Here is a 13,470-nt window from a genome sequence, read left to right on the forward strand (position 1 = left end):
AGCTGCACCATCGCCAATTCCAGTGTGTCCCATGTGTCCTGGGACACCCATGTTGACCCCATGCAAGGGGCCCAGTCTCACAACCCTAGGTTCTTCTCACAGACTAGGACCCCATCTGGTAGGGGAAAGAAAGAAAACGGTCTAAGTAACTTTGCGTACAGTAAATGTAACCAAACTTTGGTCGCAAGACTAACTGACTGTTGTGCAGTAGCACCTCTCTGTTGTTCCAGATTCCTGCAACGTTCAAGAAATGCACCTGACAGACTTGTCATTAAAAGTTTTTGTTCTTTTTGCAACCAAGCTTAGTAAGTAATGTGCCCGGCTTCGGCCGAGAGACTCCTTGGGGTAAGAGATTCAATGTTAGCTGGACCGGGACCCTGAGCTGACTGAACAAAAGACTCCTTATATACATGGACTACTGAGCAGTACATGAACTGTTGTGTAAATACTCAAAGTAATATATTTTTGGTTCAGTAAAATGGTTACGGAGGTACACTGAAATGTCGTGGTCCTAATGTTATGGTCCTATAGTGTGTTTGTCCAGGTCCAATAAAATGTATATAAGTTATTGAACACCAAACTCACCGTGTACATGTCTTTTTTTGTGTCTGGTAGTCTGCTTACAGGGGTTTGTCCTGATATAGTCGGGAGGAGCACATGTCACCCCTTCACCAGCATCCTGTACATATTGGAACCTTGGAAGCGTATTGCCTTGCTGGGACTTGTAGTTGATTGTGCTGTATATGACTGACTTGCTGTATGGCAACCCACGCTTGACTTTTGTGATTTAAATGACTAACTTGAATGACTGACTTGGATCCCCGGGACTTTAGTTCTTACCCCTGGCTTGACATTCACCTGGCACAGGAGTTATTCTTTAGCAGATTCGTGGTTTAGATTAGACTTGAGGCCTCCTCAGAATCACCTCACAGACTAATTTCAGACTTCTCCAAACTGTACCACAGCTACAACTGCACTTTGAACTCCTACCACACTATATAAGGGGCAGATTTGGAGCATTCCCATTGGGCAGATAAGTCACATGGTTAACCTCATGCACACTCCCCTAACAACAGGGTTCCTAAGGTTTAACAGGCTTAAAGCAATAGGTACATAGAAAATCCCAATACATTAACCATAGCATAAGGCTGCTTTCACACTACAATTTTAAACATCCGTAGGAAGATCCGTGTGAAGGAAGATCCAGCTGAAAACGGCAGTAACAAAATTCTATACATCCGTTAGAAAATCCCATTATAGTCTATGGGATTTTCTAATATTCGTATGAATCCGTTATAGTCTGTTCATGAACTATTTCTTCCGTAACTAACTAACGTCCGTTATCAATAACGGACTATAACGGATTCATACGGATATTAGAAAATCCCATAGACTATAATGGGATTTTCTAACGGACGTATAGAATTTTGTTACTGCCGTTTTCAGCTGATTTTCACACGGATCTTCCTACGGATGTTAAAAAAACGGAGGATTTTGTAGTGTGAAAGAAGCCTTACATTAGTAGATATAGAGTCCTGAGTAGTTTGGGCCCAAGACAGACACTGAAGGCAACATCTGCCACACAGGGAGGGCAGGATGCTATATTCTCTACTGGGTCACCACACTGCTGGTAGGGAAGAGTTCATGTCTAATGTTAATCTGTTTGCCCTTAGTCCTTACAGCAGCACAAAGCCCCTCATATAAGGTGTGGAGGGGCGAGAGTAGTTTCATAGACATTAAGCCAGTTTGATTTAATAGTTTAATTCAAAAATTCTGTGGTGAGCCACGGGGTGTGATGTGAGGTGTAAGGGGTAGATAGTATTAACCCCTTCGTGTTCGTGATGCCAGGGCGTAGTTTGCCTATGTAACCACCCAAAGGTAGCACCACTAGTCCTAAGTTAGGCTGGGGCAAATAATAGTCCAAGGCCAGGTTAAGGTTAACGGTAGCTTTTACTGAGGTTAGACAGATGGTACAGTCTATGCAGTTCAGTCAGGATCCCAGAGAGGTAACAAGTAACACAGGGTACCTTGCAGCTTGCTGGGACTTGCAGTGACTTGAGAGACTATAGGTGCAGGCCACGCTGACTACAGTTGACTTGACTTGACTGAAGATGATGACAGCAGATAAAGTAGACACACTGACTTGTGGCTGCCATTTAGGTTGAGGCCTCCAGATGTGCTGGACACTGATCCTGAGATGTCTGGACTGGACTGAACCTCAGGAACAAGAGAGAGATTGTAGTACCTCCCCTTTTATAAAGAGGGGCTGAGCAAGCAGCACATAGGTTAGCTGCGGGTCACCTGGTCACCTGGTGCTCTCTGGGTAACAAACATATGACAAACATTATCATGTGACAAACATTATCATGTGACTAACAATCATGTGACCCACGTCAAAGGTCCTTAATATATAACTTATTTACCTTATGGGGGAACACTGCAGGAGAGCCCTGAGGACGTACAGGAACTCAACCTGACAGGATTGTAGGAACGTATCCCGTACTGGGATATTACAATTCCACCCGTCCTAGCAGGGCACGGAGCAGAATTACCCCATCTTGTGCTGCTGTTAGGACTAAGGGAAAACAGCTAAAGCTCCTACTAAAGTAAACGGGAGGTAAGCTGCAGTAACCAACCATGGCCACTATACAATGTATGTCGCTGTCTGCTTCCGGTGCATTGCCATAGAATGAGATTTGCCATAGAATGAGATGGTCCGCCTATCACATCCTATTGGCTCACTCTTGTCACGTGACATATTTAAACGTCACGCATCGATGCGCACAGTAGTGTCAGTTTGGCTATCACAGGGAGAGGATCTCCTCTCCCTGTGATAGCTGAAGCTGCACGGAGCTCTCATGGCCTCTGTGGCCCGACAGAAGTTCACACAGAAGTGCGCAGGTAAAGTAGTACTGCGCATGCGCAGCACTACGCAAATAACTTTACCTGCGCCCGATGCTCTACTTTCTGTTCCCCACTCCCTGAGCTTTAACGGGACGGGGAGTAGAGCTGCGGGGGGCGGAGGACGGGGAGTAGAGTTGCGGGGGACGGGGAGTAGAGCTGCGGACGTGGGGCGCTCGCGGGGCCGCACACTGATGACAGCGCCATCGGGCATCGGGATCCCCATATCGCTGTAGATCGCTCCCTGAGCGTTCACAGGGGACGGGGAGTAGAGCTGCGTAGGACGGGGAGTAGAGCTGCGTAGGACGGGGAGAACAGCTGCGTGGGACGGGGAGTACAGCGGCGGGGGGCGGGGGACGGGGAGTAGAGATGCGGGGGACGGGGAGTACAGCGGCGGGGGACGGGGAGTAGAGATACGGGGGACGGGGAGTACAGCTGCGGGGGACAGGGAGTAGAGCTGCGGAGGACGGGGAGTAGAGCTGCGGGCGTGGGGCGCTCGCGGGGACGCACACTGATGACAGCGCCATCAGGCATCGGGATCCCGATAGCGCTGTGGATCAACGGTAAATGTATATGAGCCAGCCGTATGAGCTGCGTACATGTGTGAACTTCTGTCGGGCCACAGAGGCCATGAGAGCTCCGTTCAGCTTCAGCTATCACAGGGTGAGGAGATCCTCTCCCTGTGATAGCCAAACTGACACTGCTGTGCGCATCGATGGGTGACGTTTAAATATGTCACGTGACAAGAGTGAGCCAATAGGATGTGATGGAGGCGGACCATCTCATTCTATGGCAAATCTCATTCTACGGCAATGCACCGGCTCTGTTCACGGTGTATGTGAGCACCACGGCTCTGGCAAACAGCTGACCGGTGGGATGTCGGGTGATGGCAGTCCATCACTAAAAAGTCCTGAACAATCCCTTTGAGTTTGAAGTTTCCAAAATTGTACCTACCTTGTCTGTGCCCCCGGATGTGCACTGAATCCCATATTATTACTTTTAAGTTATCTGGACCAGTTACCATTGTCAGCCACATTAGTACCTATTGGCCATCTTTGTCACATAGCCACCCGGCCATCCTTATTTGTCTCCTTTCCATTTATAACTCAATCATTTCCTCTAAGTATGCAGACATGTCTGATTGGTATTGGTGACAATGTGCCTCAATTTTTCGTCCCCTGTCAGACAGATCGGAGGAAAAAAAAAAAAAAACTTACATATGTTCTGTTTCCTCTTAAAAAATTAAAAACACATATGTGTGGGTATAGGAAGTGTCCCCCAGTAGACGGGAGAGTCTGCACCCACTCAGTTTCCTTTTCCTGGACAGTGGTTGATGTCACAGCCGCAGCTGACCTCTGAACTCTCATTCCACACGACAGTAGCTGCAACCGGCTGTTATGAAACTACAACTCCCAACATTCCCCAACAGCTGCACACAAGCTGGGGTTGTCATAGAACGGTGTTCCCTGACCTGTGGCTTTCTAGCTGCTGCAAAGCTCAAACTCCCATCATACCTTAAAGGGGTACTCCGGTGGAAAACTTTTTTTTTTTTTTTCTCCAAATCAACTGGTGCCAGGAAATTAAAAAGATTTGTTAATTACTTCTATTTAAAAATCTTAATCCTTACAGTATTTATCAGCTGCTGTATGCTCCATAGGAAGTTCTTTTTTTATTTATTTTTTATTTCTTTTCTGTCTGACCACAGAGCTCTCTGCTGACACTTCTGTCCATGTCAGGAACTGTCCAGAGCAGGAGAGGCTTGCTATAGGGATTTGTTCCTGCTCTGGACAGTTCCTGACATGGACAGAGGTGTCAACAGAGAGCACTGTGGTCAGACAGAAAAGAAATTCAAAAGAAAAGAACTTCCTCTGGAGCTGATAAGTACTGGAAGGATTAAGATTTTTAAATAGAAATACAAATTTACACATCTGTTTAACTTTCTGGCACCAGTTGATTTAAAAAAAATGTTTTCCAGGGGGGGACCCCTTTAAGCTGTTAGGGCATGATGGGAGTTGTAGTTTTGCAACAGCTGGAGGCACCCTGGTTAGGAAACACTGGCTTATGGCATGGAGATCAGAAAGGTCTATGTGGATACATGCCTCAGCGCTAAACACTAGAGCAGTGGTCTCCAAACTGCGCACCTCTGGTTATTGCAAAACTACAACTCCCAGCATGCTGGGAGATGTAGTTCTGCAACAGCTGGAGGCACACAATTTGGAAATCACTGCCCTAGTGTTTAGGGATTATGACAGCTGCAACACACACTAGTAGACACAGCGGTCGGCACAACCTACTCCTAGTGCTTCAAGTGAGTGTATACAGTCAGAGGGCTTGATTGGACCAATGGACCAATGGTAACAGTGGTGCTCAATCTCAAAAAGAATGGTGGAGATATCCAACAAGACATAAAATGGAAATAACAAGAGGCCACTCACCGCATCCGTGCTCTAAAAGGCTTCACTTTATTTTCGGAGCATGGACGGGACAAGACGCCTGGATGGCGCTGCAATTATGACAGCTGCACTTACTAGAACTTATGCATTGTTCATCCCATCGGACACCCACAACATGACCGTGGGGATCTGATGGGCCAAGATGGTGGCCGGAGGTCTCCTCACCTGCATCCTGCAGCTCTCAAGGGATCTTCTATATTATGGTGAATAGCACTAAACAGTATTAACAAGTACAAGGTTGTTATAAATAGTCCCCTATGGAAACATAATAAATATAAAATTGTAAAAAATAAAAAATAAAAAAAAAGGTTAAAAACTTTTAATAAGCCCCTCTCCAATAAAAATTTCAATCGCTCTTTTTCACGATTTACCAAAAATGTGTAAAATGTTTTTTTTTATAAATATATTTGGTATCGCCGTGTACATAAATGTCTAAACTATCAAAACATAAAGTTAATAAATCCTGTACGTGGAACTGCGTGAACGTAAAAGAAAAAAAAAAAAAGGCCGATATTGCTGCTTTTTGGTCACATCACATTCCAAAATAAAATGAATAAAAAGCAATTAAAAAGTCACATATACCGTACTCAAACTATAGATCACAGTGCAAAATATGAGCCCTCATACAGTATATGGAAGAATTAGAAAGTTATAGGTGGTGAAAATAGGGCAATTTTAAACATAAAAATATTGCGTAAAAAAATAAAAAGCAGAACAATAATACAAAAGTGTGTGTTTGATCACATTGACCCACAGAATGAAGAAAACATGTCATTTTTGGCATAAAGTGTACAGCGTGAAAACAAAACCCTGCACAATCCGCAAAATTGCGTTTTTCTTTTCAATTTCCCCACACAAAATATATTCTTTTTCATCATACATATTATACAGTTTATAAAGTACAATTGGTCGCACAAAAAAATAAGCCCTAATAAGGGTCTGAAAATGGAAAAATAAAAGAGTTATGAATAAATACCGTATTTTTCGCCCTATAGGACGCACCGGCATATAAGACGCACCCAATTTTAAAGGTGCAAAATCTAGAAAAAAAAGATTCTGAACCCAACAGAGATCTTCAACCTGCGGACCTCCAGATGTTGCAAAACTACAAGTCCCAGCATGCCCGGACAGCCGTTGGCTGTCCGGGCATGCTGGGAGTTGTAGTTTTGCAACATCTGGAGGTCCGCAGGTTGAAGACCACTGGTATAGGAGGTAATACTCACGTGTCCCCGCCGCTCCGGACCCGTCACCGCTGCCCTGGATGTCGCTCCATCGCTGTCGCCGCGTCCCCGTGGACGCTCCGGACGTCTTCTTCCCCGGGATCCACGCTCTCCGTCGCCGTCATCACGTCGCTCCGAACGCCGCTCCTATTGGATGACGGGACGGCGTGCGCGACGACGTGATGACGTCGAAGGAGAGCACCGGCCAAAGCAGGGGATTCCGGCCCGGAGCAGACACCGAGGAGGCAGGTAAGTTCCCTCCCGGTGTCTTGTAAGCTGTTCGGGATGCCGCGATTTCACCGCGGCGGTCCCGAACAGCCCGATTGAATAGCCGGGTTAGTGCTTACAGGACACCGGGAGGGACCTTACCTGCCTCTTCGGTGTCTTCTCCGTTCAGGGATCCCCTGTATGGCCGGCGCTCTCCTTCCTCGTCGTCGCGTACGTGCGTCGGCGTGCGTAACGGCGTGATGACGGAGAGCAAGGATACCCGGCCGGCAGCAGAGACGTTCCGGAGCGACGGGGGACACGCGAATATTACCTCCTATGCAGTGGTCTTCAATGCAAAACTACAACTCCCAGCATGTCCGGACAGCCAACGGCTGTCCGGGCATGCTAGGAGTTGTAGTTTTGCAACATCTGGAGGTCCGCAGGATGAAGACCACTGGTATAGGAGGTAATACTCACGTTTCCCCACCGCTCCGGACCCGTCACCGCTGCCCTGGATGTCGCTCCATCGCTGTCGCCGCGTCCCCGTGGTGTCCCCGACGCTCTGGACGTCTTCTTCCCCGGGATCCACGCTCTCCGTCGCCGTCATCACGTCGCTACGCACGCCGCTCCTATTGGATGACGGGACGGCGCGCACGACGACGTGATGACGTCGAAGGAGAGCACCGAGGAGGCAGGTAAGTTCCCTCCCGGTGTCTTGTAAGCTGTTCGGGACGCCGCGATTTCACCGCGGCGGTCCCGAACAGCCCAACTGAGGTTAGTGTTATTTTTGCTTCAGACGCGGCGGTCAGCTTTGATCGCCGCGTCTGAAGGGTTAATACAGGGCATCACCGCAATCGGTGATGTCCTGTATTAGCCGCGGGTCCCGGCCGTTGATGGCCGCCGGGACCGACCCGATAGGTGTGTATGATAGGTGTGTGTATTCGCCGTATAAGAAGTTTTGGGGAAGAAAAAGTGCGTCTTATACGGCGAAAAATACGGTAAATAAAAGAGAAAATGCAAAAATGGCTGTTTTTTTCTGGCGTTTTGTGTGTTTTTTTAATTATTTTTAACTGCTACTGCAGTTTTTGAGTCAAACTATATAAAAAAAGGAATGGGATATATGAAGAAAATACTTACACTTCTCTTTCCTCATGAATCCACTTCTGGCTTTGGCTCAAAACCTGCAATTTCAAAATGGTGGAATTGCGAGACCAACGTTACACACAGGTACAGACACTATATTATGAACTACGCTAACTTTACAGCCCCTGTTTTTTTTAACCTTCAGTGGTTAAAAAAAAAACAAAAAAAAAAAAAACTGATCACATTGTATAAGTAAATAAACCGCCAATAGTCCTCCTTATCATGAAACCGCACCACGTGTCCGATCACAGAAGAGGCGAATGTTTATGCGATTCTGCTGAATAATATGGTTTGATGTTTCAAATGTTCATTAAAAACTATTTTGTTTTTAACAAATTGCATAAAGAAAAGTAATACTATACACTGGATACATACGCGCGCAGTTTCGAACAGGTGTCCGTCACATGACCAGGACTCTGAACGTGAACAATAAAAGTTCTTATAAAACCACAGCAAGCAGAGATGTTTAAAACTAAGAAATTGAAGCAGAAAATATATTTAAAAAATGACAACATTTTTTTCATCTGGGAATTTGCTTTCCTCGAGTCCGAAGGCCGCACAGAAGGGACATTCCGTCCCTCAGACTCCACCCTAGGACACTCATCCTTAGGCTAGGTTCACACTACGGTATTTCCGAGTAGAACTACGATTTGAAATCCCACTTAGAAAACCCTATTGATTCTGCTGCACAGTACACACCCCAGAATTGCAGCCTGGTCTATGGGGACAGCAATGTACGCGCCGTCCTAGCCCTAATTTAGTCGGCATCTGCGCTGAATTTTTTTCTGGCTAGTGATTCTGTAGTGTGAATCTAGCCTTAGAAGCCTTAAAGGAGTACTCCGGCAGAAGTTAACTTATCCCCTATACACAGGATAGGGGATAAGTAGCTGATCACAGGGGGTCTGACCGCTGGGTCCCCCTACGATCACCAGGGTGGGATCCCAGCGCTCTCAGTGAGGAGCGTGTGTCGTCCACCGGTAGATTGCATGCGCTCCATTCATTTCTTTGGGAGCGTTGATGATGCCCGATAGCTGTGCTTGGGTCTTTTCAGCGCTCCTGTAGAAATAAATGGAGCGCGTGCCATCTGCAGCACACACTCCTCACTGAACACCGGGTGCACGCTCCCTGACGAAGCGCCCTAGTGAAACGTGCGTTGGGGTATGTATATGTGAATCTGGCTCCACACATGGTATTTAGGTATCTTTCTTAATATCTCCCCTAAACTTGTGCTTCATTTATCCTTTGCATATGATTATTTGGTGTCTTCTTTTCTGCAATACCTGATTACTTTATCCATGCACCCTGCCCTTTTCATCTTCTTCGTGTTTTTGTTTCCTCATTTTGTTTCATATATTCCTGGGGTTCCATTGTTTATGGGCATTGATCTCTATATACTGTCCAGTTTGTGTGCTGGTGCCTTTATATAGTTTTTAAAGGGATTTTTTTTTTGTTTATCATACGTTTAAACAGTGTTTTCCAACCAGGGTGCCGCCAGCTGTTGCAAAACTACAACTTCCAGCATGCCTTTGGCTGTCCGGGCATGCTGGGAGTTGTAGTTTTGTAGCAGCTGGATGCACCCTGGTTGGGAAACACTGCGTTTAAAGATTGATATATTTTCACATTTGATGGTTGTGTATATTTTGTATAGTTTGGGGCAGCATATCACCGTACATATACTGTTACCTACCTATCCCGGTAGAGTTTTCTTCTTTGTTAATACACAACCCCTTTTAAAGGGGTACTTCACTGGAAAACATTTTTTTTTTTTTATCCACTGGTGCCACAAATTTAAACAGATTTGTAAATTACTTCTATTTAAAAATCTTAATCCTTCCAGTACTTATCCAGAGGAAGTTGTGTAGTTCTTTCCAGTCTGACCACAGTGCTCTCTGCTGCCACCTCTGTCCGTGTCAGGAACTGTCCAGAGCAGAAAAGGTTTGCTATGGGGATTTGCTCTTTCTCTGTACAGTTCCTTACATAGACAGCGGTGTCAGCAGAGAGCGCTGTGGTCAGACTGGAAAGAACTACACAGCTTCCTCTGGAGCATACAGCAGCTGATAAGTACTGGAAGGATTAAAGGGGTGTGGCTAGCTTTTTGTGCTATTAAAGGGGTATTCCAGGAAAAAATACTTTTTTTATACATCAACTGGCTCCAGAAAGTTAAACAGATTTGTAAATTACTTCTATTAAAAAAATCTTAATCCTTTCAGTACTTATGAGCTTCTGAAGTTATGGTTGTTCTTTTCTGTCTAAGTGCTCTCTGATGACACGTGTCTCGGGAAACGCCCAGTTTAGAAGAGGTTTGCTATGGGGATTTGCTTCTAAACTGGGCGTTTCCCGAGACAGGTGTCATCAGAGAGGATTTAGACAGAAAAGAAGAACCTTAACTTCAGAAGCTCATAAGTACTGAAAGGATTAACATTTTTTAACAGAAGTAATTTACAAATCTGTTTAACTTTCTGGAGCCAGTTGAGATATATATATATAAATGCTTTTTCCTGGATGTACTAATCTGTATAACTTTCTGTCAAAAATTGTTTCCTAACAGAGTACCCCTTTAACTTGACAAAAATGATTCCCGCAAATATGGTACCGCATTGCTTTATCAATCTAGTCGCATTACTATAAATCTACAGTCTGGTGTGATAAGGTCGCAGAACCTGCTGATCCATGACACGTTCACACAGCGGTGAATCAGAAGAAGAGTACTGGGGTGAATGGGAGAAAATATCTAATAACCAATAGGTGCAGGGGGAGGATTTCAGAGACTTGTGGTCGAAATAGTTAAAGTTTCTGAATGATCAGGTTTTTTTTTTTTTTTTTTTTTAACACAGAACGTGATCTGCTAGAAATGATCAGTGTGACGGGGAGCGCTGCTCGCTGACATGACTCCTGCGCCAGGCTCTGTGGTATAGACCGGACCTAGGACCTGGGGGAGCCACCAAACCAAGGTGAGTGCCGCCTTATTACCGCTGGCTGCGACACAGATGGAGTAGACTGCGGGGCACGTGGCTTGTTACAGACTCACGTGTTTGTTTAATTAGATCAGTGTTTCCCAACCAGGGTGCCTCCAGCTGTTGCAAAACTACAACTCCCAGCATGCCCGGACAGCCTTCGGCTGTCCGGGCATGCAGGGAGTTGTAGTTTTGCAACAGCTGGAGGCACCCTGGTTGGGAAACACTGGTTTAGACAGTAAAGAGAGGGAAATTATATGGTAAAAAAAATCCTACTTCTCTATTTTGGGTGTAGAAAAGTGTCGCTGGGGAGACACGGGCGGTTTTGGTGCGAAAGCCAGAGGTGATTCCACCAGGAAGGAAATCTGTTATATGCTTCCCCTTTCTTTTGTTTACAATTTTGACTTAAAGGGGTACTCCCGTGGAAAACTTTTTTTTTTTTTTTTTTTTTTTAAATCAACTGGTGCCAGAAAGTTAAACAGATTTGTAAATCACTTCTATAAAAAAAAATCTTAATCCTTCCAGTACTTTTTAGGGGCTGTATACTAAAGAGAAATAAAAAAAAAAAAAGAAATGCATTTCCTCTGAGGTCCTGACCACAGTGCTCTCTGCTGACCTCTGCTGTCCATTTTAGGAACTGTCCAGAGCAGGATGTGTTTGCTATGGGGATTTTCTTCTGCTCTGGACAGTTCCTGAAATGGACAGCAGAGGTCAGCAGAGAGCACTGTGGTCAGGACCTCAGAGGAAATGCATTTCTTTTTTTTTGCATTTCTCTTTAGTATACAGCCCCTAAAAAGTACTGGAAGGATTAAGATTTTTTAATAGAAGTGATTTATAAATCTGTTTAACTTTTTGGCACCAGTTGATTTGAAAAAAAAAAAAAAAATGTTTTCCATGGGAGTACCCCTTTAAAAAACCTGCACCAAAAAAACGCTTGTGTGATGACAGTCTAAGTTGGGGGGGGGGGGGGGGGTGACATGGCGGCAGTTTTTTTCTTTGTTTTTACACTTGTGCAATTCAATATACAAATAGGGGGAGATTTATTAAAACCTGTCCGGAGGAAAAGTTGCTGAGTTGCCCATAGCAACCAATCAGATCACTGCTTTCATTTTGCAGAGGCCTTTTCAAAAATGAAAGCAGCGATCTGATTGGTTGCTATGGGCAACTCAGCAACTTTTCCTCTGGACAGGTTTTGAGAAATCTCCCCCATAGTTTGTTATTAATGTAGGATTCATTTGCATAAGAGACTCGGAACGTTCCTATTTCGGACAATATTAATCTCTGGATACATTTCTGTGAATGCCCAGTTGGATTATTTTTGACCTTGCATTTAGGGAAAGGCGAGGCAGCGACATTACAGAGTGGATCGGATCACCTGGCCGCCATTTTTATTTTTTTGCAAATTTCTCTTCACGGTGGGTGATTTTAGTTTGGGGGCGAGGCTTGAATTGATGCAAACGGGCGCTAAATTCATAAAGCACCTGCAACACTTTATACAAAAAAGGCGGCCGACCAATGACAGGTTAAGCCTGACAGACACAAGAGATTTTCGTACACACACACACATATATATTGCAACCTATATGACCCAAACACATCTCTTCGATCTTGTATATGGTAGCCTGTATAGCGTCTACACATCTCTTTCGTCTTCCTGTGTATATATATATATATATATATATATATATATATATGGCAGCCTGTATGGCATGTACATATACACACCTCTCCAGTCTTATATATGGCAGTATGTATGGCGTATATACACATCACTCCAGTCTTATATATGGCAGAATGTATGGCGTATATACACACCTCTCCAGTCTTATATATGGCAATATGTATGGCGTATATACACATCATTCCAGTCTTATATATGGCAGTATGTATGGCGTATATACACATCTCTCTGGTCCTATATCTAGCAGCCTGTATGGCGTATATACACATCTCTCCAGTCTTATATATTGCAGCTTGTATGGCGTATATATGGCAGCTTGTATATGGCGTATATACACATGTCTCCAGTCTTATATATGGCAGTATGTATGGCGTATATACACATGTCTCCAGTCTTATATATGGCAGTATGTATGGCGTATATACACATCTCTTCAGTCTTATATATGGCAGCTTGTATGGTGTATATACACATCTCTCCAGTCTTATATATGGCAGCTTGTATGGTGTATATACACATCTCTCCAGTCTTATATATGGCAGCTTGTATGGCGTATATACACATCTCTCCAGTCTTATATATGGCAGTATGTATGGCGTATATACACATCTCTCCAGTCTTATATATGGCAGTATGTATGGCGTATATACACATCACTCCAGTCTTATATATGGCAGTATGTATGGCGTATATACACACCTCTCCAGTCTTATATATGGCAGTATGTATGGCGTATATACACATCTCTCCAGTCTTATATATGGCAGCTTGTATGGCGTATATACACATCTCTCCAGTCTTATATATAGCAGCCTGTATGGTGTATATACACATCTCTCCAGTCTTATATATGGCAGCTTGTATGGCGTATATACACATCTCTCCAGTCTTATATATGGCAGTATGTATGG

The 13,470-nt window shown here is 44.6% G+C and overlaps 1 protein-coding gene across 3 annotated transcripts in view; it reads left to right on the forward strand.

The window, feature by feature from the left end:
* The window catches only part of TNFRSF8 (TNF receptor superfamily member 8), a 61,578-nt gene that overhangs the window by 15,336 nt on the left and 32,772 nt on the right, over positions 1 to 13,470 (forward strand). For 2 of the 3 annotated variants that reach the window (XM_056542693.1, XM_056542692.1), the window contains exon 2: positions 10,759 to 10,875. Coding sequence is in view for 1 of the 3 variants with exons in the window: in XM_056542691.1 (XP_056398666.1) it covers positions 12,178 to 12,293 (116 nt within the window). In the remaining 2 variants the exon portion in view is untranslated. Of the gene's footprint in view, positions 1 to 10,758; positions 10,876 to 12,113; positions 12,294 to 13,470 lie in introns of those variants that run through there. The other variant, XM_056542691.1, reaches the window with a different exon arrangement.

Source organism: Hyla sarda, chromosome 10, assembly GCF_029499605.1.
Source record: "Hyla sarda isolate aHylSar1 chromosome 10, aHylSar1.hap1, whole genome shotgun sequence".
NCBI lineage: Eukaryota > Metazoa > Chordata > Amphibia > Anura > Hylidae > Hyla > Hyla sarda.